The 25,774-nt window shown below is 36.7% G+C and overlaps 2 protein-coding genes across 2 annotated transcripts in view; one reads left to right on the plus strand and one right to left on the minus strand.

The window, feature by feature from the left end:
- Nucleotides 1-306: 306 nt before the first annotated feature.
- Nucleotides 307-11,437, minus strand: TXNDC9 (thioredoxin domain containing 9). The gene is made up of 5 exons (XM_012727325.1): nucleotides 11,320-11,437; nucleotides 9,237-9,467; nucleotides 5,756-5,874; nucleotides 1,556-1,810; nucleotides 307-734 (listed from the first exon to the last, which is right to left on the minus strand). Exons 2-5 carry the CDS (start codon nucleotides 9,423-9,425, stop codon nucleotides 617-619), a joined length of 681 nt encoding a protein of 226 aa, XP_012582779.1. The 5' UTR covers nucleotides 9,426-9,467; nucleotides 11,320-11,437; the 3' UTR covers nucleotides 307-616.
- A 925-nt stretch (nucleotides 11,438-12,362) lies between these two features.
- EIF5B (eukaryotic translation initiation factor 5B) overlaps nucleotides 12,363-25,774 on the plus strand; it is a 53,961-nt gene continuing 40,549 nt past the window's right edge. The window contains exon 1 of the mRNA XM_004686162.2: nucleotides 12,363-12,570. Coding sequence (XP_004686219.1) covers nucleotides 12,536-12,570 — 35 coding nt within the window. The 5' untranslated portion in view covers nucleotides 12,363-12,535. The remainder of the gene's footprint in view (nucleotides 12,571-25,774) is intronic.

Here is a 25,774-nt window from a genome sequence, read left to right on the forward strand (position 1 = left end):
TTTAATCTAGCAGTGATTTTCACTGAAGATTCTGTAATTCTCCTTATGCTGCCATCCTAAAAGTGTTCCCTGATCATTTAGTTTAGAAGCAATCTGGATCCTTTAAATATGGCAGTATGTTCACAAATGGAAAAAGCTGCTACCAGCTGATTCAACATCAACATAATAAATAAGTTCTTTACTTGTTATTTAAATATATTCCAGAAGTGAAGTGCTTATAATTCATTTACAAGTGCAGTCTATTACACCAGTAAAAGTTACTAGAACTGTTATACAATGTAAATGCTGCATAAAATTTAGTCCTGGAAGAGTTGGCTGTTGAATTTTTATTTCCAATCCAGTAGATTAAAAACACAATTGTGAAATGGTAAAAAGATGTAAGACTCATGTGTGTGTGACAAAACCAATCTAAAAAATAGAGCATTCAGTTTTCCTCAACATAAAGATGCGTTTCATACTGAAAATATTAAATATATCTTTCATTGTGATGCAATTGTATAAAATGCTAGAATATGAACATTAGATGACCAATATATCGAAATCAATAAAATTTAGAAAACACAGCTAATTCTGAAGCAAAATAAAAAGATGAATTACAAAGAATTATAACTGATCTCTAATCATCATCAGAGTCTGAATCATATTTTTTTCCTCGGATAGTTTTCTTTTCCAGCTTTGTGAAATTTGTTCCATATTTCTTCTGGCTTTGAAATGGTGGCTCCATTAAATTTCCACTAAAAAGAAAGCAAATTGGACAGCATTTATTTTTGATGATTTAGCACAGTTGGTATATTAAGTTCACAAAAACTTAATCTTTTCTCTTTATTGTAATATATGGACTACAGCAACATTTGTTTAACAACTGGTACCAAGTAATAGGTATATTATCCACATTGATGGTTACTGTATTTTGGTATATGTATTTTACTGAGTGTACAGACTCCAGTATTTAAAACCTATTCTTTCTTAACCTGATCATTTTCTTCCTGAGTACTTCTCCAATTCCTTCACTTCTTAGTCCACTGGCTGACTCATTCTCCAAGAGTGAGTAAGTCCTTCTAGTCCCTTATCCTTCTCTTATCTCCCTTTCTGAGCTACATAATGTTCTCTTTAAAAAAATTATTTTTTTGACTGAGATAACACTGGTTAACAACACTATCTATGTTTTAGGAGTACAGGTTCACACCCTTCAAATGTATATTACAACAGCAAGTCAATCTTCAAAGTGCAAATAACCCTTCAGGATGTTAATAATTTTAAATCTCATTTGTATGAAAAAATATTTTATTAATTTCTCTATTATCACCAATTACTAGCTTTCACAGGTTGTGCTAACAAAATTTCTGGCTGAGGAAGTCAATGAGTTTTTTCATCTGTTCTGGATATGCTAAGCTTGTATTTCCCTTGTAAAAGATTCTCTGTATCTTAGTCAAAAGATCTTAGTTCCATAAAAGTTAATGCTTTTAATTAAAAGTGGGTTTCATTTTTGATTAAAATATACTCTAGCAATATTAACAGAGAATTAAAACAAATCCATTATTTTGTTAAAACTTACCTATAGTTAATAATATCAGAACAACCAAGCCTCCATTCTAAAGTTTCTGTGGTGAAGTCATCTGTATTTCCTAGGTCAGTAAATCCGACAACATAATCTTGGGTTTTTCCATCTTTTACCAGTGCTAGTGTGGGGATGACTTTGATACGCAGTCTCTCACAAAGGAAAGGTGCTTTTTCCACATTCAGCTTCAAAAACTTGGTCTCAAGATGTTTCTTAGACAAAATCACCAAGTGTCTGTCTAATATTTTACACCTATAAATGTCAATATATAGAAAATCAAAAGTTCAAACAGATTTGTTTTTTAAAAATAAATATAATATTTATATGGTATATATATGATTATAGTTATATGGTACATATAATTTCAGTTTTTGTTTCATAATTCAGCAGTCAATCAAGGCTATGTCAAATGACCTCATTTCTATCTCACAGATTAGTTTTTAAGAGGTAGAAAAACTACTTAGTATTCGAGAAAGTCAAACATGCCCTATTATTATTTATTTAAAAAAACATTTTCATTTAAAGATTTATTTACTGATGCATACAAAAAACTAGGGTACAGGCCTGAGGTGCAGGGTAGGGGTGAGAGGATTTGCCCGATATAGAGTGGGGAACAGAACAGGAGTGAACTGACTGAAATTTATTGCTGAAGGGAACAGCAGGTGGGATAGAGAGGTCTGTTGCATCATGTGCTTCAGCTCCCTTGCCAGGGATCGAACTTGTGCTACAGTGGCCACAGGTAGCTTTAGTACTGTGCTTTAACCTCTTCTGCCATCAGGAAGGACTCCTAATATTATTTATTTATTTTTAAAGATTTATTTCTTTCTGCATACAGAACTGGGGTACATGCCAGAGGTGCAGGGGTAGTGAGAATATTCTCCAGGGACAGAGTGGGGAGTAAAACAGGCAGATCAACAAAGTACACTGCTGAGGGGAGCAGTAAGCGAGACAGGAAAGATCTGCTGCGCCATGTGGGTCAGCTCTGGGGCTGGGGATCAAGTTTGCACTGAAGCGTCTGTGGCTCACTTGCAGTGCTGCACTTTAACCCATTGTGCCACCAGGAAGGACCCCCTAATATTATTTATAAAAGCCAAAATATTACGTAAATGTCTTAAGTCACAAGGGAGTTCATGAAGTTTTTATGAATTCTCTAACATAAACACATACTTTCTGGTATTTCATACAAGGAGCTTAAAGGTTGACAAATCTGAACTTGATGGAATTCACTGGAGATTTTTAAGAGTTAGAAATTTATATATTGTGCCAAACTGAGAAGTCATTAAACATTAAATGGTGTCACTAAGAAGGAATTGTGCAACTGTCAGTAAGAAGCCTATTAAAGTTAAGGGATATATAAATACGATCATGGAGCTAAAGAAATGAAAAATATCAGTATTCAATTTAAGTCACCTTCCACTGAAGACAAAAATGGAAGTGATATTTCCTTTAAGTTAAAATCTAATTTAAATTGGTCAATACTTTAGTGTTTCTTTACCTACTGTAGTAACCTTTATAAGCAAAAATTCCTAACCCTAGGTCTTCATTACCATCAAACTTTAAGATATATACAACCTTTAAGAATTTAAAAATTTAAAAATTCTCTGGAAGTGGAGTTGGAAAACATGTAGGTAATTCTTATGTGCAAAAGTATAAGAACTGTTACTTTAGATGACTAAACGTTACCAAATGTTCATAAATGAGTTTACTAGTAAGCTTTGATTACTTCTTAGAGAAGGTTTTCCTGAACTGGGTTTGGATTCTTCTAGTTTCTGTAAGCTTTTTAACCTATTGCTTTCCTTTCGAATGTATCTTTTCAAACATCATCCATGTTTTTTACTGAAAATGGTAGAGAACAAATTAATAAATGCATGTTGCATGAAGCACAAAAAATATAATAAATGAAACTTTACATGAGATTGTGTCCCTGAATATTTTTACATAAATGAATTCCATAGTTTTTCTGGAGTGATATGGAACCTATTTTAATAAATTAATGGTTGAACAATTTAATTTGTCAATTAATCCATCTTTTGAAATCCAGAAACACATGTTATAGTTAAAATGGCTTTTTGCTTAAAACCTGGGTTTAAATCCTCTTTCATCATTTAGTAGCTAAGCAACAGCAGGTGAGTTAACAAGTCTTGGTCTCTACACAAAAGTATAGCACCTACTTCAACTGTGAAAATTCTAAAATTTTATACATGAAAATATCCAGTCTACTATGTGCTGCAAACTTCAACTCTCTCTCTCTCTCTCTCTATATATATGTAAATATAAAATATATATATATATACTTAAGCCATTAGTTAACTGATATATATGTATATGATTTAATTTTTATATTTAATTTTTTTTCAAGGTAAGTATTCTTGGTGTTCTTTTTATCTCCATCAAGTACATATACTGAGCATCTGTATTTACTGAGCACCTGTCAATCACTGCTGCTCTAAGGCAAGAAACCTAGAGCATAAGAGACACAACATGGGCAACCTTCCGCCCCTCAAAAATATTTAGAAGGGGAAGATAGCTAATAAATAAGCGAGCAAGTAGTATCAATATATCATGTATGCCAAAGGTTAGCAACTTAATGGATATGTGCCAACAGAAAATCAGAGTGTATCATAGTGGCAGATCAGTGGTTTTCATAATACCCTTTTACTTTTCTAATTCCTTCCCCTCACTTGTTCTTGCAGATTTCACCATCTGAATATTTTCTTTCATTTTTATTTTCTTAGTAACGAATCCAGTCAGTCCCTGGAAGTTGCTAACTAGTAACCAAGTAACCAACCTTTTGGATGGTGAATAATGAAGACTACATGAAGTGTATCTCTACCTAAGGGAGGCACTTGCTACTCAGCACTACCAAAATGCTGTCATACTGAATTCCAGGTATGTTATTACCAAGTTTTCTGAAAATTTTTAAGATTTATTTTTATTAGTTTATGCATACAAGAACTGGGTATAGGCCAGAGGTTGGGGGCAGTGGGGAAGAGGGAGAAAAGGTGTGTGTAAGTGAATTCTCCAGGACAGAATGGGAAGCAGAACAAGTGATCTAGTGAAATACACTGCTGAGGGGAGCTGTACTATGTGGGTCAGCTCCCTGACCAGGGACTGAACTCATGCCACAGTGGATGGTAAAAGATTGATAAATAGCTTGACAGCTCTGAGATTTTAATAACTGCGCCACCAAGGAGGTCCCAAGTTTTCTGATTTTTTTTTTTAAAAGATTTATTTATTAATACATACAGAACTGGGGTACAGGCCAGAGGCATAGGGGGACAGGATTCACCAGAGAGTAGGGAGCAGAACAGGCAGACTCTCTGAAATACAATGCTGAGGGGAGCAGCGGGCAGGTCACGAGATCTGTCACGCCATGAGGGTCATCTCCTTCTCCCCCACCCTCTGCCAGGGATCGAACTCTTGCTGAAGTGGCTGTGTTTTAACCTGTTGCACCACCACGGAAGGCCCGTTTTCTGATTTTTAATGAAAATTTCTAAGAAATGAATTAAAAAAAATGGAGTATCTTTCAATTATTAAATGTTGACAATCAAATTTGGGGGGATAAAAGAAAGACTTGAGTTTTCTCTAGTTTAAACTGTGCCCCCAGCTAGGGGCATTTTCATTTTACAAAGGGTTTGTTTCCTTTGAGGGGTTTGCTTCCTTAGAGGGATTTGTAGACCTGCTTACTCTAAGAGAAATCACTTCCTTCTCCCATTGTAGCTTAGTAGTCCCAACTATGATTTGTTGAAAGGCTTGGTAAAGCCATTGTTTCTCCATGAGTTGCTAGCTCATAAGGGGGGACTGAATTAAAAGCTGGTTCAAGGTTTTGACCCCATTTCCAGTGTCATGGCTATATCATAACAATAAGAGAAAAAGCAGATAACTTCTTGAATTAAAGTGAGTATTTCTCAGATGTTTTTCTCAGAGTTCATTAATGAAAATATTGAGAAGACAGTCAATTCACTAGAGAAAATATTCAGAAGACAGTCAATTTTATGGAAATATTCTTCTATATGCAACTGTTGTTCTAACTTAATCTTTAAAATGAGTTGCTTACCTTTAATGTACAGACTTCTAGTATAAAGAAAAACACTTAGCAAGTGGTTCCTTTTAGTTTTCTTAATTTCCCTATTAAGCCAGTCACTACCTAGCCAAACATCTTCTATTTTAGCAAGTCATTGATGAAAACAAAGTTACCTGAATGTGGTATCTCTGTAGAAATGGCAAACCACTTTTTTACTTTCTTTGACTTCTTGAAAAAAGTCTCTCTCACTAGGAATTTCTCTGTATTCCCCATGTCCTTTTGAAAGCCATTCCTATTTTGGAGGGAAAAAAATTTTTACACATTTGAAGTATCTTTTTTACATTTTAAATGTCCAAATCTTCACAATACATTTTGCAACAAAGTTGATTTGATCATGTGGAGAAATTAATTTCTTTTAGAAATTTACTTTCCTATGCTTACTTATTGTCAATACAAAATAATATACAACAGTCACTATTTCCATTGTCTAGGCTTGTATTTAAGGCAATTATCTGTCTTGGTAACTTAAAAATGTTTTCTTAGAACTTCAAAAGTAACATTTTAGACTTGAGAGACTTATTGTGTAAATATCCACTTAATCTTTAAACTTAAAACTAGTTAAATCAGAAGCATTTGATTAAAGTTACTACAAAGCTTTTAAAAATCTTAATATAGTAAAGCCAATTTCAGAGGGTGGGGGAGATGGAGGTGGGAGGAGTTACTGCAACGCTGAGGCTTAGGAGTCCTATATGCTTTTGATGACTACCTCAAGAGAGGCTGGGGCCTCTTCTATACTAACCTCAGGTGGGTAGTTGCCTATTGTAAATAAGTTGCCTATTTATATGGTGTGTAGAAACAATAAAGATCTCCAGTCACCTAATCCAATTTCTAAGCTAGAACAACCATGCCTGACAGGTCTTTCAGCTTACTGGATCTTTCCTATGGCATAATACTTACCACTTCAACTAGAATTCCCTTTTAGACAGCTGTTTACTTACTTATGTATACAAGAACTGGGGTACAGGCCAGAAATGGAGTGTGGACTGAGAGGATTCACTACTAAAGATAAAGTGGGGAGCAGAATAGATACACTGCTGAGGGGAGCAGCAGGCAAGACAGAAGAGGTCTGACACACCAATGTGGGTCCGCGCTCTGACCAGGGATTGAACTTGTCCTGCAGTAGCTGTATATATCTGCATAGTGCTGCACTTTAACCCTGTGCACCACCAGAGAGGCCCTAGACAGCTGGTTTTAACAATGAGGAGCATTTGGCTTGCATGCAGAAGATAAGGGCCCAAGTAACTTTTACCTCTTAATAGGTTTTGAGTTCTAATAACTTAAGTCTCAATGTTATTTATAAAGTGAGCATCATAAAGTAACAATTTCATTTAGTTGCTGTAAAAATAAAGAAATATCCATGAAAATGACTAGAACACTCTGCTTTAAAGAGCATTTACAGATGTCATCTCTAATTTCTAGAAAGGTATTTTCACACTGTATAGCTATAGAACTATAACTGTGGTTGTGGATCCCATCTGGGGCCAGATACTCGAAAGAATAGGTTGTAGGCTTCAAGTCACTCCTTCGATTGCCATTTCTCACCTAGGTCCTCCCTTCTCCACACTGAATATTTCCAATTCCTTTTGATCATTTTTCATATGAAATAATTTTTAGTCTTCTTATTCTTTTGGTTGTCGTCCTCTGAAAAGACTTTATAATCCTTTGTCCTTTTAATCTATAAACTCTCACGTATAATTCCTCAATGCTGTGACATTTCATAACTCCTTTCTTGACTTACCAATGATAAGTGCACTTAAAAAGTATTTGTATTTTGAAAAGTTGCTATTTGTTTTCATTATTCCAATATGTTTAACCAGCAAGTAAAGCACTACCTGTCCAAGTTGCTTAGAGCGAGGCAAGCCCATTCTGAACTTCTACCAATTCATGGTATCGCTCCAAAGACACACACTACAGCCCTAACTCTTAGTACAGTTCCTTTCCCAGAGCATATGTTCTGCAGGTATTTGCTGAAAAGATTCAATCTAGCAGTTACAGACCCCAGTGCAACTGACCCTACCTGAAGCCTAGCAATGGAGCTCTGAACCCTAAATGTATAAGCAATCAAGAACTAAAGATGGTACACATCAGCAGAATACTAGGCCAAAGAGGTAGCCCAGTGCACTTTAGCTGGGGATTCCAGTTATTACCTGCCTCAACTTTACTTTATTATCGCTCTCACCTATAAACATTTTTTTATAACATTTTCTTTTTGTACAACATCATTAGTAAAAGTTTTAAGTATACTGTATCAAGATCTGTATTTAGTTCTGAATTCTATTCATGTATTCCTATATACCAACTTATAAGGCATACTGTAAAACATTTAAAAAAGCAAAAAGTTAAAAGATGAGATCAACAGAAGTTTACATAGTTTCTTCCCTTACTCTGAGATTTACCATCTTATTTTAAGAACAAGTGAGGAGTTATAGTTGGGTGAATCCTAACCTTTTCTAGCACTAACCCTAAGTATATCAAAGTAATACAATACCAATTCTTCTTCTCTCCAAAACTGTGGCTGACCTAGCGCAGCTCCAGTAGGCCCTTTCAAAGCCAAAATCAAAACCAATTTGTAGATGACAAAAGTAAGATGATCTCCCATAGTTAATCATAGGTCCTATTTAAGGATCTATTTCCCAAATCTGGTTGCTCAAAGCAACCAGTCACAACTCTTAGGTGCTATCACAAATCTATAAATCTAAATATCAGGGAGGGACCCCAGAAATCTATACTACAATAATGCCCTACTAGAGGATCCTATCGCAGTTAGCAAGATTTTGGTATCACCCAAGTGGAAACCACAGTATGTTTATCTTTCTAAAAAAGATTCAATGAAAATAACATTGATCTATATAGCATTATTTAGGTTTCAGGTATATAGAATTATAAATGTGACATTTGTACATACAAAATTATACCAAATTAGACCAAAAAATCTAATGGTCTAAAAGTGGTGTTTTCATCCACCCTCTCCTTTTATGTAATTTAACCTCCTATGCCTTCTGACAGCCATCATATATTATTCACATAATCTAAGATTTTTTGTTTTTGTTCGAGCATGCTTTTCTTCTAAGAGGCAGGCTCCAGAATGGAAGTTGCCATTTGATGAAATGGGAAGAACAATGAAGTTCATCATTAGACACTGATCGAATACATTTTTGGGTAATTGATTGTATTTTATGGATATTATACCATTTACCCAAGGAGCCCCTGATTATTGTACACTGAGACTGTACCCCTCATTACAATTACATTTTTTGGGATCTTATCATATATCCATATTTAAATGAATTTTAAACAAGTTCCAATTTCTCCTCAGTGATAAATCTTTCTGAAAATAATCTTGGGCCCAGGCTTCTTCTACTGCACTGTGAATTAATATACTGATTATGTTCATTTTAGATATGTCTTTAAAACACATTTTTTTTCCTCTGGCCAAATTTTTAACAGTGTCTCTTCTGAAGTAAAAATACTCCAAACACGAAGACTGAAATGTAGCTATTGCCAGCACATATATATATGTATGTATATATATATATATAAGTTGTTAGGAGCATACTGTTATAGCAATTTCAGAAAGCAGGGCAGAGAGGTTACTTGTTTCTGCTGTTGAGCTTTCCTTAGTGCCTCAAGTCTTTTTTCTTTGAGGCGCTCCAATTCATCTTCATCCATCTGATCCAGTTTCTGAATTTCAGAATCCAAATGTTCCTCTACTAGTTTGGTAGTCTGAAGCAGCTGATTCTCCAGGACTTTTGAAAACATGTCAACAGATGTATCAGTCTCCATTCTTCTAAAATGTACAACTCAGTTTTGTTGCTAAGGAGAACACTAGATAAAAATGATAAAATTAGGGGGAGAAAGGTACAAGCAGTAAGTTTTCACTCTTGTATTTACAAAAATTTCTAGCAAATATATAATTTGTATTTCACAGTGTTCTGTTATAACCAAAGAATTCATGTTAGACTTAAGAATTTTTACTGAAATGTTTTAAATTTTCAGTAATTTATAGTGATACCATTTAAAAACTATTTAAGGCAAAGTTGAAATGCTTCTGATATAGTTGTTTCACTATAGTAAGGCAAGGACAAGTATTTAAGACCATCAGCAGACCAGACAGAAAACAGTTGAGTTATACCTTGTGCTCTTTACTAAAAGAAAAGGGAAAGAGTATAAATGACTGTGAACAATGATAGGGTTTAAGTGTAGTGAGGTTTTACACAGACCCGTACCAAACTTTGTTTCAATACAGAGACAGTTCTTCATGGTCTCTGCCTAAATGATTTTCATTTAACTACCAAGAGGTCTCATGCAATTTGTGTAAACAACAGCATATATTATTCCTTAAGCATTAGTTTTCATTCCTGTTCTCACATTACTTATCAAAATCTATACAGCAACAAAGAATGATATGGGTATTCATTTACCTACACTCAGTTAATGACGTAAGGCAATATACTATTCCAAATGTATTTAAAAATGTTATTTTCCCATTATCATTCTTCTGTATAACAGGGAATCTAATTCAAGTTAGAAAAGATCTACCTAAAATTATATATTTTAAAAGGAATGTAGTAGTTATTTCCTACTAGCAACAGATAGTAAGTTTATGGTACCCCTGGATTATCACAGAAAAACGATCTAAAATTTGCTGACCAAAGCAGGAAGATGGTGCATTTCAGTAGACTGGGATACCATGATAGGTTCTTGGAAAGTTCACATTTAAGCAAAAATAACCAAAGCAGTTTCTCAAAAAGTAGTTCTGTTCTGCTTTGGTAGGACTCCCACCTCCTCCCGCTTCAACCCCCAGAGCATTAAAACAAAACAGTTTTGAACAAAACCATGTTATTCCACAACATGCTGTACTACAAACAAACAAACCTTTTAAAAATCTGAATAAACACAGCCTGACCCACATGGACCCTTTATAAATGTTGAACCTAGGAGAAACTGTTCCTGCGGCAACTAAAAAAAACAAAACTTGCTTAGTTTCTGTTCAAATTTTCCTTAAATTTCAAAATTATTTGAGTTTAAAAATAACGGTAGTCTGTTATAAAATGCTAATGGGACTGTATTTCACATATAGGGAAATAATTCCTAAGAAAAATGGGTGTGACCCTCAAGACTGGATGAGGCAGAAAACTGGTGTTAAGTCACTGACTTGCATGCCAGAACTTGTTTCTTTTTATTAGCTGCATAGCTAAAGTTTACGCTCAAGTTTTATGAGTTCAGAATTTATTTCTGGATAACTGGCAGCAGCCGTGTTTTAGAGCTGTTCTGGGAGGTGGGAAAGGTAGTGCAGCTGTCCAAGGTAACTTCTTATTCTTCAAAGGCTTAGCCTCCAATTCTTCCTTTAGTTCAACTGCCAACAGTGAGAAGGGAACTGTCCTCAAATTATCTAGCCATTTCCTTAATCCCCGACGTGCAGCCACCAAAAACAACCAAGGGTCCTTATCCTTAAGTATCCTAGCCATTCACTGGTCACCCCTCCCGGGACAGATGAGGGCAGAAGCAGGCCCCCGACTTCATCGACTTCCGGGGCGCATGCGCCATAGCCTCCTCCGCAGCATTAACACCCGTCCGAGCCGCGCCCCTCCCCCGCCCAGTTCGGATTTCGCACGGCGGCGTGTCCGACAGCACTGGGACACGGTGGCCAGTTTTTCCATACCACTCTCTGCCTTACCTGTGCTCTCGGTGATATCCGAGAAGTGAGGGACCAACCCTGCTGCAGAACAGTACACTCAGCCTTTAACTGGCAGCGCCTGCCGAGGCTGCGAACCGGTCGTCACTTCCGCCTCCTTATTGGCTGAAAGACTCACGCGACACAACCTGCGACACCCAAGGAAGTCGGAGCGGGGGAAGGGGCGGGCGGCGGCGAGAATTTCTGCGCATGCGTCACCCTCCCCCACAGAGGCAACCCCAAAGTTTCCTACACTTTTCTTGTATTTTTGGATGGACCGTGCTGCTGACGAGAGCGTAGAGTGTGCTGAAGTTGTCATTTCTTACTGCTCAGCCTGGAGTTGTCAGACTTCCTCACATTCTTGAGTGTTAGTAGCCATGCTACATCAGACAGGAGAGCTAAGATCTTGCCTAGGAGTAACACTCTAGCTTCGTGTCCATTCTGTTTAATGAACATTTCTGCGTTTAAAACCTGTACTGTGTCACCGTCCCGATGCAAATAGAGTTCCTTCACAACTCTAGAAGGTTTCCTCGTGACATCCCTCACAACAAATTTTAAAACTTATTCTCTCACTTCGAATGTAAAAATGAAGTTTATTGGGGGGGAATAATGGATTTTTTAAAAGTGATTGGACATAATTTATGGACCGTACCGAGAGGTCCACTTTTGCCTGAATTTATCTCCTTTGGGAAACCCAGGGGGTTCATAATTGGTCCGTTTCTTTACTGCATGTAGCTGAGATCATGAGGTACAGCTGTTGAAAGTAGAAGGGAAGTAAGGGCTACTGCTGACCGGGCTCGTCCCCCGAGTTTACTTTCCACCGCGAGGAAGGTGTGGAGGGCTGCAGCCGCGGAGGTTTTTCAGCCTCATTGTCCACTGTCGGTTCTAGAACACCCGCGAGAGTCGGTGCTCGGAGGATGCTTGACGGAAGGGGGCGCTCGGGCTCTCGCCTAGCTGGCGAATCAACAGGAGACGCTCTACCTGAAGCGCCGCTCTCGATGAGCCGCGCCCTGCGTCCCCACGCCGAGGCGACGGGGCGATGCGCTTGCGCACTGAGCGCACACACCATATGTGCCCTGTCCCAGTGCGCGGGTCTGTGGAGAGCCGGGTGCGAGAGACTGCAGCGCGCGGGGAACGGAGACCAAAGTCGGCCGGGGAACAGTGGGTGTGTGAGAGACCGAATCAGAGGGACTGGGGCCAGGAGCGCCGCTGACACGCGATGGGGAAGAAGCAGAAAAACAAGAGCGAAGACAGGTAGCCAGTGACTGGGACTCCACCGCGTCTCCGTGGGTCTCGCGGCGTCCCACAGCGCGGGTGGACCAGGGTCTAGGCTCAAGACCGGCCCCGCGGGGCGCCAGGCTTGGACCCCGAGTGGGAGGCGCGGGACCTAGACCCCAGTCTGGGTGGGTGCCGAGGGCCTCGGCGGCGGGCCGGTCCTCTCAGCTTCGTCCCACTGCCACCCTTGGTCAGGCCTGAAAAAATTGGGGTTCCAGGCCTTAGGAGCGGGGTAGTTGTTTTCTGTTCGCGGTCCCGAGCTGGGCCTACGTGGCCCAGGTGAGTGGGAGTTATTTTTGAGGCGCTAATATTGGCGAGAGTCAGGAAGCGTTTTTTATGCCCTTTACCTGTGCATACTTGGGAGAGGGAATGGAGTTGGAATTTGATGTATTTACAGCCAGGTTTCTCATACTCAGATGCTCAGGGACGTTGGCGCTACAGAGCGGTGGTTTAAAAACTAGTTCCCACTTACTGTCTGTACGGTTCTCGATTACATCGGGGGGTGGGTCACCCAGACACCATGCTTTTTTGCTCTCCTACTTCCGGCCTGTCTTGGTCATTCTTTGCTCTTTAACACCTTTAAGAAAGCAGAAGATGAGACAAACTTGTAGGGTCGCTCCTGCAAAACTTCAGATGGGGGGGGGGAGTGTAGGGGTTAATTTAGAATTACTTAGCTGGCGCTTTGGGGAACATTTGTATGTGTCACCTTCGAGTGAGTTCTTTTCGAAAGAGTTTACTTCCTAGGAGTGAACATCTGTTACTTTTCACCTTTTGTATTCTACTCACCAAACTTAGTTTAAATAGTAAGGGGAGTGAAAGATAAATTAAATAGAAAACCAAAACCAAACTGATAATTCATCGTTCTGACTCAAAACAGATGTGTCTTGAAGTTAAACTACTAATTATAAGTTGGAATCCTGGATTGTTCCCGCACCTGGTATTTTTCGAGCTGTTGAGGGGAATTAAAAGACTAGGACGAGTCTTGTTACTTCAAATACAGGTGTATTAGAGGAACTTAATTGACTTTAGAATAGAACTTAGGTTAACCAAACCAGATAAATAAGGAAAAACAAGTAGAATTTCTCTTTATTTTTAACCGGATTTTCTAATCCATAGGTTACTTTTTTTTTTGTGGACAAAAAATAGATGAGTGTAACGAAGTTTAATGTACCAGTTGCCCAGCTTCATATTGTTGTGATTTAATCTATCTGTTTCATCTACTTGCTGGATATTTTAGAGCAAATCTTAGAACCCTTCAGGTGTAAATCCTTCAGGAGTATTAGATAAATATTTGAGGGGAAATACCACAGAGGGGAAAAAAATTAAAACCAATATGTAATCAACAAGCCTTAGAAATATTAATGACTACTTAAATATTATCAAGTGTCCAGTTTTATAATTCACTGATTGCCTTGTAAAATTTTTTATTTCTTAAGTATTTATTTGTTTGGTTCAGGATTGCAGGGGTTCGTTCTTGGGATGAAGTAACATGCCTGTTATTCTTTCACTTCCATTTTTTTTTTTTTTTACTTACCAGACTCAACCGTGGAAAAAAGCTGTTTAAGATATGTATTGTCTGTGTACTTTTAATGAAAACTAAGTTATTGACTTATTAAAATCTTCATGGATGATTTGAACTTTAAATTGCAAACACTGGCATGCCTGTTAAATGATTGGTTTTGTAGTATGAAAGGAATGTTACTAGGTTTTTTGTTTTCCCTTAAGACTAAGGAGTTTCTTATTTTTGGGGTAATGTTGAAAAGAAACTGGTAGCATTTAATTGATAAACACATGTATTTTCTCAGACTTATCAAGTGTGTTTTTTAAACTACTGTCCTTTGTTTGAAGGCCTTTCACACTGTGCCTAAGGAAGCCTCAGGGTTTGCAGAGATTCTCCCATTGACCTAAGCTTCTTTGCCTTTTTTGGCATTCCACTTAAGATATTTTGGAGGGAGGGAGAAACAGAAATTCCAAGGCTTTGTGTGTTATTTTACTTTGATCGTTTTGTATATTTGAGAAGTACTTTTTCCTCAGGGCACTTAATTATTGGTCAGACTGGGAGAAAAAAGTATAAAGGGACAAAGTCCTATTTTAGGATTAAAATTCTTATTTTTGTAACATGAGATACCTAGCCATATTATCTTCTATGAAGATCCCCATGTTAAAGATACTATATTCCTCCACCTCACTTTCCCTTCCAGCTGTCCTAACCCAAGTGTATTTCTGACCAGGTAGTACTGGGTGAGAAATAGTCAGCTGCTTATTAAGCTACAGTATTGGGTTACTTTTTAGTTTTGGGAAAGAACAAAATACTTGATTTTTAAAATTTTAACTACTTAAATCTCATGCTAATTAGATTTTAATAATCTATATTCTAATTTTATTCTGATACCCTGTGTTTAGCCTTTAAGTTTCAGAATTTTGTTCTAGCTTGTCTCATTCTGAGAATGAGACTTTGATAGGGTTTTCCAGTTTTCCTGCCTTTTTTCAGGTGGCTGGTGAAACTCTTGATGAGACAAGGAATAGTTCAATTTATCTACAGACCTTCCATTTCATAAGGCAGTATTTTTATTCTTCCTGTAACCTGTCCAGTCATCAGTTTGTATGATGAGATCTTATTTTATGGAATCTTGTATTCTCTAGCAGTGTCCTCTTATTTCCAATTACATACCATGATGTTTGTTCTCTTACTGATGCATAGAACAAAAAAATGGGTTATCCTTTTTTATGGTATCCTCCCATCCTTAGTTTAGCTTTGTGTGTTTGGTTCTCTGTGTGTGTTACTTTTCAGGTTGAATGTTATGGTTATTAATGGAAATAATACAACAGTTTATAGAGTGAAGGAAGATAATTATTTTACCTATCCCACAGTCAGATATGGAGGTTGGGATACCATGAAAAAAACTAGAAAGTTTCAGATTCAGTAGAGTTCTGGGATGTTTTCAGTCTCACGTTCTTTATTGTGGTTCTCTATACTAGAGTTGAGCTGCGGTATAGGTGATTCCACTTCTCTTTGCTTTTAACTACTCATGATGTCTGTCATTACTGGTAAACTCCCTTTTTTCTTGAGAGTTCTGGCTATCTCTGAAACAGCTGTTTCCTGTAGATGGTTGCCTTCTGGTCGTACATGTCTCAGTCAGGTTTGATCAGTGTAGCAAGGTGGAAACCAAGATGGTCTACTTAAGGAACCTGTCCAGATTATGTGAATTTGTGTGTGAATTTAGCAGGTCCTCCAAAGCTTCCCATAGAGGGAGTCCCAAGTGACAGGCAAGTAGTCCAAATAGTCTAGTTCAACAAAGTAATTGATTCCTCAATTTATATATTTGATTTTTTAAAAACCCTTTATCTGTATAAATTATAAAAAAGAAAAAGATTATAACCCAAGAGCTCTCTTGACTTGTTCCTATACAGATTCTTTAGGAATTTATGTGGAAGGAGAAATATTCGTTTGAGGTAAAAGAGTAAGCAGATGCTAAACTTCAGATGAACCTCTCCCACCTTCTATGCTGGTGACCTCTGTGAGGAGCTGATAATTGTCCACTAGTTGTGCTTTATTTACCCTTCTGAGTTTATTCCATCCTTGCTGTTGTATGATAAGGTTGGCAAATTATTGTTGAACTGAGGAACTAACAGTACTTAGGTTTGAGAAGCAGTTTCAAACTTCTGTCCTAGGCCCCTTTATATTCTTAAACTACAAAGAATCCCCCCAATTTTTTCTTTTTATGTCTGTCAATATTTACCATACTACAAATTAAAACTGAAAGCTCTTGACGTTATTAATTTAAAAGTAAAGCACGTTAAATATAAATAAAAATAAATTTTTTAAAGTATGGCATTTTTAAAATATTTTGGGAACCTTCTTTATTGTTTGGCTTAGAGGAAGATAGCTTTTCATCTGCTTGTGCACTCATTCTTCAGCAATATCTCACAGCATGTAGCCTTTGGAAAATAATCACTGTATGGATGTGAGAAAATGATTATGACAAAGACCCCTTAGTATTACTTGGAAAATTATTTTGTCCCCTTGAGTTAATTGAGAACTGCTGGCTTATGGATTCTAAAGCACGACCTAGGCATTTGTGAAACATTTCAAGCTGTTTGACCATCAGGTGGTTTTGTTTTACAAGTGTGTAGAATGCTTGAGAATCACCTGAGGACAATTTAGCACATCTGTGGACATGTTAATACTATTGATAGTTTCTACTCTTGAGGTTTTCTCTTTCAGTGTAATAGGTGGATTTATCAATATCTATTTTAAAAATCTGTGGGATTGATCTTTAATTGGGAATCCCATTAAGTTTTTATATTACTTGGTGCACTTGACCTCTTCATGGTATTGAATCATTCCTTTCGAGAAATATATTGATTGCTTAAGCACTTAAGTGCTAGGTAAATTTTTAGGTGATAAAAATATGGGTGAACAAGTTAATAATTATTTTACTGATAAAAATTCACATTAACCAATAAAGTTGGTTAATGTGAATGTATCAGTAAAATTTATTTTCTTATTTTGAGTTTTTAGATAATTATTTGGCTTATTCCTAAAGAATCTTACAGTTTTGGTTGCTGTTAATATAGTAGCTTTTTATTTATTTATTTTTGGTAAATAGACTTTCTTTTCAAGTTTATCTTGTGCCTGACCGATTAATTGAACTTACTACTACTAGAATAACTGTGCAAAAAGTGAGGTCTAAATTGTGGTTAGACTATTAATTTGAGGTAATATGTAACTGCGTAGTAAAGGCTTGTGAAAAATGGAGAAAACTAAGCAGCATAATGGCAGTATACAAATGTCTTAGTGACATACAAATGACTCCTTCCTCCTTTTCTGATTTATGCCTGTGACACTAAGAAATTGTTACAAAAGATAAGTGTATTTTAAACTCTTATTAAATAGTATTGACGTAGTCACCGAACATTGCTTACGCTAGCAGCCACTAGAATATATATGTAATTTTATTGATAAAAACCTCTTAGTATGGGACCAATAACCATATTTTAACTTGTTTCAGAAGCTAGGAGGAAACAAAAGGTATAAAGATAGAACTGCTATATAACACATAGAAGAGGGAACCAATATTTAGCATACTCAGGTACCTGAGATTTAGTCTCTCAGCTGTTAAGCCAAACTTGACTCCAGTACCTTTGGGTTTTTTTGTTTTGTTAACTGTGTTTTATGTGTTAATTTAAGATATTCTGTTTTAAGATATCCTAATATTCTCTTCTCTGAATAAGAGAAAATATTTGCATATTACATCTGGCAGGGAACTGATAGCAAGATGTATAGGGAACTCATGTAACGCAACAAGAAGAAAGGTAATCCAATCAAAAATGGGCAGAAAAGCAAGACATTTCTCCAGAGAAGACATACAGATGTCTAACAGGCAAATGAAAAGATGCTCAACATCATTTAACAGAGAAATAGAAAATTACCATCAGAATGGGTTACCACCTCACACCTGTGAGAATAGTCCATCTTAAAAAAGACCAAAAACAAGTGTTGTTCAATGTGTGGAAATAGGGAATCTTCATAAATCGATGGGAATATAAATTGGATCAACCTCTGTGTAAAATTGTATGGAAGTTTCTTAAACTATTAAAGAGAATTCGACCATATCACCCAGCAATTTCCTAAGTAGCTTCCCAATAAAGGTAAAAACACTAACTGGAAGGCATAGCTGTGTTTCTGTATGTTCCTTACAGCTCTGTTTACAATAAACAAGTTATGGAAGCAACCCAAGTGGCCAAGGACAGAGTTGTGGTTTAGAAATACGAGTCACTTACACAACATGGAATTCTGTTATTAAAAAAGGAATCTCTGGGTCATTTGTGACAATGTGGATGAACTCGAGGGGATCATGTTACATTAAATAAACCTGAAGGAGAAGGACAAATAGTTGGTAGTTTCACTTATGTGTGGAATATAGAGTAACAAAACATGGCCAGACAAAATCACTAATAATAGAAATTTTACTGTGGAATTAAGCTACAGGTGGGGGCAAGGGCGGTACAGTGGGCTCTGGTGGAGGGCTGAGGATGCCTTGATGAGTGTGGTTTGGTGACGTGCACCTGAGGAGGTCTGATCCTGTGCATTTGAATCATATGGTAAATGGGTAAACCTATGCTACCTCAATTTTTTAAAATTCTGATATTCCAAGATACAGACTTTACAGAGTTAATCGCTTCATAGTATATTTACTAGTGAAGCAACTGTTGAAAGATTAAGAACTTGGGCCCTCCCTAGTGGTGTAAACTACAAAGCTATATGAAGCCACTGCAGCACAAATTACCTGCCCAGGCCAGGGAAGACCCACATGGCTTGGCAGACCCCCTCCTGTCTCACCTACTGCTCTCCTCAGTGTATTTCAGTCTGCCTGTTCTGTTCCCCACTCAGTCCTTGATGAACCCTCTTACCACTCCTCCCCTGGTACATCTGCCTGTACCCCAGTTCTTGTGTGCATAGATAAATCTTAAAAAAAAAAAAATTGTTACGAAATTTAAAAAGGCGGGAGGATAGAGAAATGACAGTCATTGTCTTGATCACTGCCACCATTTCTTTAAAGAACATTTCTCCTCTAACCTTAGTTGAATAAATGGCATATCTCATACTCTTATTTAAAGTGAAGGCGATGGTAACTTAATATTTCATGCCTTCCCCCGTTTTAGACATAGAATGTAAATATTAGTTGCATCCTTTCAGAGTGTTCTGCTTTGCACTCACTCAGGTAGCAATCACTTTTAGAAACTGTTTTTCAAGTCTTTTGGTGACAGAATTCTTACTAAAGTTAAGGTTTTATATTTCTACTGAAATAGAAAATTTTTGTGAAATTTCACTCAAACCATAAACTTTGTGTAGAAGTTCCTCAAAAATAACAATTGAGCATTGTTTTAACTCAATTAAAATTATCCCATTATTTCATTAGTTTCCTATGCTGAGGTGTGGTTAGCAACTGATATATGTTGACTGTTGGTATTACAGTTGGAGTTTCTTCTATGATTCTTTATATACATGTTTTATAAAGATTTATGCATACAGAACTGGGGTACACGTCAGAGTTGCAGAAGGTGAGAGGATTTACCAGAGGAAAAGTGGGGAGCAAAACAGGCAGATCAGTGAAGTTACTCTGCTGAGGATAGCAGCAAGCGAGACAGAAGTCTGCTGCATCATGTGGATCACCACCTTGGCTGGGGATCTAACTTGTGCTGCAGTGGCTGCGAGAACTTCATAATGCTGTGCTTTAACCCGTTGCCCTATGGGGGGGACCTAGTTGTTTATATTTTAACATTCTGTTTAGCCATTAATTAGTTGGACATTGGGTTTTCACTTTTTGGCTATGGAAAATAATATGTTATAAAAATTCTGGCATAAGTTATTGTGTGGACATGTTTTCAGTTTTTGATTATATACTTGGGAGTGAAATTGCTGAGTTTCAGGATAATTCTTATGTTTTAACTTTCTCAGGAATTGTCAAGCAATTTTACTTTTTTTCAGGAATTGCCAAAGCTGTTACTTGATTTTACATTTATTCCAACTAATAGTTATTAAAAACTTGTATTAGAATTCCATCTTATCCACACCTTCATTAACACTTGTTAATGGCAGAATAAAAATGAGTGGGCACCTTTTGATTGTAAGAATAAAAATGGGGGCTCTCCCTGGTGGCGCAGCGGGTTAAAACACAGCACCGAGAATCTAAAGCCACTTCCGCATGAGTTCGATCCCCGCCTGCCCCGGAGGTGGCCGCATGGCATGGCAGACCTCTCCTGACACGCCCACTGCTCCCCTCAGCAGTGTACTTTGTTGATCTGCCTGTTCTGTTCCCCACTCTGTCTCTGGTGAAGCTTCTCGCCGCCCCTGAGCCTCTGGCCTGTACCCCAGTTCTGTATGCACAAATAAATAAATCTTAAAAAAAAAAATAAAAAATAAAAATGGGAGTGTGCAGTCCTTGTTTCTTAGAGGGAAGAGATTTCAGTCCCCATTAAATAAGATGTTTTTGTAGGTGGCCTTTATCAGGTTAAGGAGTTTTTGTCTAATCCTGGTATGTTGAGTACATTTTTTACTAAGAATAAAAATGGGAGTGCGCAGTCCTTGTTTCTTAGAGGGAAAAGATTTCAGTCCCCATTAAATGTTTTTGTAGGTGGCCTTTATCAGGTTAAGGAGTTTTTGTCTAATCCTGGTATGTTGAGTACATTTTTTACTATGAAAGAGTATTGGATTTTGTCAAATGCCTTTTCTTTATCTATTGAAGTGGTCATACGTTAATTTTCAGGTGTTGTGCCAATTTTGCAATCTAAGATACCACCTGGTCATGGTGTAATTCTTTTTTATACTTTGGATTTGATGTGCTGGTTTTGTTTTTGAGAGAGTTTTGTTAGGGATTCTATTTTTCCACATTTAGCCTTTTTTTATACTTGCTTTAGAGCTTTTGGCTACATTATGAAATTGAATTTTTTTCACTACCATTTGGTAACATATTCCATGTCACTTAACATTGAATGTGGTTAATGGTGTATTTGACTTTATTTCAGCTGTGTTGTTTTCAATTTGTAACAGTTTTGGCAACCTTTATTTCTGTTTTCTTTCCTTTTTAAAATTTCTTCTCGTACTGGGTTAGAATGTATACATACTATTGTGAGCAGAGTTTTCTGGTTTTTTGTTTTGTTTTGTTTCTAACTTCATAATATTTTTAATCCAAACTTTACAACTTCAAAAATTTCAACAGAGGGCCCTCCCTGGTGGTGCAGCGGGTTAAAGCACAGCACCAAGAAGCTAAAGCCATTTCAGCATGAGTTCCATCCCCGCCCCGGAGGTGACCCACATGGCCCCGGAGGTGACCCACATGGCCCCGGAGGTGACCCACATGGCCCCGGAGGTGACCCACATGGCCCCGGAGGTGACCTACATGGCACAGCAGACCTCTCCTGCCCCGTCCGTTGCTCCCCTCTACAGTGTACTTCGTCATTCCACCTGTTCTGCTCCCCACTGCCTCTGGTGAATCCTTTCACCATTTCTGCACCTCTGGCCTGTACCCCAGTTTTGTATGCATAAATAAATCTTTAAAAAAATAATTTTCAAGCAGAAAATTAGAACAGCATAATACATCCTCATATACTCATTACCTAAACTTAATCATTGCTATCATTTATTTACATTTTTACTAATTAATTTTATAGAGAGCGTAACTTTTTTCTATAAATGTTTCCTTGTATACTACATATCCTATTTAGTACAATTAACATATTTTCTCATACTTAATATTTAGCCTATATTTTAAATTTCTAATCACATAATTTTATAGTTGGTTTATTCAAATCAGGTTGTAAACAAAATCAACACTACATTTCATTGTGGTATGTAATTCATAATTTAACAAAGTCACAATTGTAGACATCTGGTTAAAAGTTTTTAAATGTATTTTTTCTTTTGAAGTCAAAATTCTTGTAATTTTGCTGTCTTAACCTACAGGCAGTTAGAATGGAAAGAAATGATTAAAGAGGTTTATAAGTGGCCCCTACACTTGTGATGTTGTTTGGCTTAATGGCAAAATTTTTTTGCTAGTCAGCAGATTTCATTCCTGAATGTTGTAAGTGCTATTAGGATTGGCATGAATTGAATTATGTGATAAGTTTTGGAATTTTGGAGGTGAAATCCACATGACAATCTTAAACATTTTAAACGTACAATTCTGTTGCTTTTAGTTCATTCACATTTCACAATTTTAAGTCTTGTCTAGTTTCAGAACATTTCTTTACCCCCATCTCCAGGGAGATCTGGTACTGATGAAACAGCCATTTCCATGTTGTAGAATGTATGGTTAACTTATTTTGCTTTTGTGGCTGAATACTATACCATTGTATTAATATATGCAGCCATGGGTTACATAATGAGATTTTGGTTAAGGAATGGCCATTCAGTATTGGTATCTTATCCTAAGTGTGTAGTATTTGATGAGAACACTTTAATGGTTTACACATTTTAGCTATTTGTGCATAGTGCTACTGTGAACATTTGTGTGTATTTGTTTGAATTCCTGTTTTTAGTTCTTTTGAGTATCTACCTAAAGGTAAAATTGGTAGGACATAAGTAATTCAATATTTAATTTTTTGAGGAATCACACTTTCGTGGCTCCACAACTTTACATTCCCAGCAGCAGTGTACAGGGTTAATGAAACATTTTTTTCCTTTTTGCTATCTTCCTAATGTTTGTGAAGTGGTGCTTTATTTTGGTTTTCATTACACCAGTGTTCAACAAATGATGATGAACATCTTTACTTGCTGGTCATTTGTTTATCTTTGGAAAATAGTCCATGCAGATCCTTTATTTTTCAATTGATTTTTTAAAAAAAATTTATTTGTGCATACAGAACTGGGGTACAGGTCAGAGGCTCAGGGGCTGTGAGAGGCTTCACCAGAAACAGAGTGGGGAGCAGAACAGGCCGACTGATGAAGTACACTGCTGAGGGGAGCAGTGGGTGGATCAGGAGAGGTCTGCCATGCCATGTGGTCACCTCTTGGGTAGGTGGGAATCTAATTCATGCAGAAGTGCCTTTAGCTTCTTAGTGCTGTGTTTTAACCTGTTGCGCCACCAGGGAGGACCTATTTTTCAATTGATTTTTATTGTTATTGATACATTATCAGATACATGATTTTTAGATAGTTTTCCCATTATGTGGGTTGCCCTTTAACTGTCTTTAAATTGCCCTTTTTTCAAAAATTTAAATATTTTGAATTTCATCCAGGTTCTGTGTTGCTCATATTAGTCATGTCTCTAGAATCTATTTTCTGTTACAAAATGCATTTTTGTATCAATTGTGATGTGATCATATTTTTTAGCCTGTTGATGTGGTTGATAACATTGCTTTGTCATGTTGAACCAACCTTGCACTCATAAAGTAAATTACATTTTGTCATGGTGTATAATCTTTTTTATATGTGGTTGGATTTGGTTTGATAGTATGTGCAAGTCCAAGATTTAATGTCTTTGTCTAGTTTAGATCTCTGGATAATACTGGTGTATATGCATGTCAGTTTTTGGAAAGAGCTTGTGAAGGATTCAGATTAAATCTTTAAATGTGTCAGAGAATTCACGAGTGGGCCTTAGTGGGACTTTCTTTTTAAGATTTATTTATGCATACAAAACTGTGGTACAGGCCAGAGATGCAGGGACAGTGAAAGGATTTACCAGAGACAGAGTTGGGGGCAGAACAGGCCGACTGATGAAGTACACTGCTGAGGGGAGTCGTGGGCAGGTCAGGAGAGGTCTGCTGGGCCATGTGTGTTACCTCCGGGGCGGGGATTGAACTCATGCTGCAGTGGCTTTAGCTTCTTAGTGTTGTGCTTTAACCCGCTGAGCCACCAGGGAAGCCCTCTTAGTGGGACATTTTAAAAGTAACCCAATAATTATTTTTATTACAGGCATACTCAGGTTTTCTAGTTCTTGAATCAGTTTTATTAGTTTGTCTTTCTAGGAATCTATTTCATCTAAATTACCTATTTTCTTGGCATCCAGTTTAGAGTATTCAAATCTTGCATATCTGAAATAAATTCCATTTGATCGTGATGTATAATTTGTTATACATATATTTTTGAGTTCAGTTTGTACTTTGTTGAGGAATTTTATATTTGTATTTATGAGAGATATTTGTCATTTTCCTTTCTTAAGCTATTTTTAATTTTGTTATTAGAGTAATGCTGGCATCAACAATGAATCAGGAAGATGACTTATATTTTCTAGGTGACATTTTATAAAATTAGTCTCACTTTTTCCCCCTTAAAATTTTATACTTCACCAATAAAACTACCAGACCTAATGGTTTCTCTTTTAGAAGGTTATTACTGATCAATTTATTTACCAATAAAACTACCAGACCTAATGGTTTCTCGTTTAGGTTACTACTGATCAATTTATTTACTAGATAGAGGCATTTTCAGGGATAAAGTAGGGATATAACTATAAATGTACATCAAAAGTATAAAAAGATACTATAAACAATTCTATATTACAAATTTGATAGCTAGTTGTAGACTGATTTCTTAAAGTACAAATTATTAAAAACTCAACAAGATAAAATAGACAATTTGAACTTATTAAGTATACTGTTATGCTTATTAAGTATAATAGTACTTATTAGGAAACTGCATTTCAAATGTCTTAAGAAATAAATCTCCAGTCTCTTGGTTCTACAGAAGATTTCTGCCAAATGGTTAAAGAATTAATACCAATTCTGTATACTCAATTCCAGAAAATAACACACTCCTCCCCATTCTTTTCATAAAACCAGTACTACTTTGACAATCAAAACTAAAGATAGTACATCTAAGAAAACTATTATCAGCGTGCATGTAGGCAGCAAAAGTTGTGGATGAAATATTCACAAATTGAATATCTTAGCATTCTGTATAAAGAAATATATACCATAGACAAGTACAGTGAATTCAGGGGCTGCAAACCTGGTCCAGTATTCAGAAATCAATGTAAATCATATTTAAGGTTTGGAGGGAAAAAATAGTGATTAATGCAGAAGTCATTTAACAAAATTCACAGCTCAATGATGATAAAACTAGCAACTATAGAGGCAAACTACTTCAATTTGATAATATACCCAAAAAATCTTTAATATATTTAGAGGTGAAAAAAAAAAAAGCTTTCCCAGAGATTGGAGAAAAGGCAAGGAAAGAAAGAAGAGGCTTAAGGATCATATCACTTCACCTGATTTTGAGACTTCAAAACAGTGTCAGAAGGAAAGAAACAGATTGGTAGAGCAGGATAGAGAACTCAGAAATACAAATGTTGAATGTTTTTGATAAATTGCAAAAGCAATTCAGTGTGGTGTGGTTAATTAACAAATGTTCAGGAACAGTTAATACCCATAAACAAAAGAAAGATCAGTGTGGAATATGGATTTAAGTATAAAATGTTCACACAACTTTTACAAGATAAAACTTAAGAAAAATCTTCAGGAGATAGGGCTTGGTGGAAATTTCTTAGTCTTGACATCAAAAGTATGATGCATAAAGAAAAAACTGTTTATGAAAAGGTGCCTCTTGAATTTCAAAATATTTGTTCTGATAAAAATCTTTTGAGCAAAAGTAGATGACTGGATTAGAAAGATGTGGTACATATATACAATGGAATATTACTCAGCAACCAAAAAAGAGAAACACATGTCTTTTGCAGCAACT

The sequence above is a fragment of the Condylura cristata genome, unplaced genomic scaffold (genome assembly GCF_000260355.1).
Source record: "Condylura cristata isolate star-nosed mole 26May11 unplaced genomic scaffold, ConCri1.0 scaffold00020, whole genome shotgun sequence".
Classification (NCBI taxonomy): Eukaryota; Metazoa; Chordata; class Mammalia; order Eulipotyphla; family Talpidae; genus Condylura; species Condylura cristata.

Excerpts from the sequence above, each read along its gene's own strand:
- TXNDC9 (XM_012727325.1), bottom strand. The coding sequence starts at position 9,425 with ATGGAGACTGATACATCTGTTGACATGTTTTCAAAAGTCCTGGAGAAT. Across the intron at positions 5,875-9,236 it reads AAGCTCAACAGCAGAAACAA|GAATGGCTTTCAAAAGGACA; the intron begins GTAACCTCTCTG and ends CCTCCAAAATAG. Across the intron at positions 735-1,555 it reads TCTGATATTATTAACTATAG|TGGAAATTTAATGGAGCCAC; the intron begins GTAAGTTTTAAC and ends CTTTCTTTTTAG.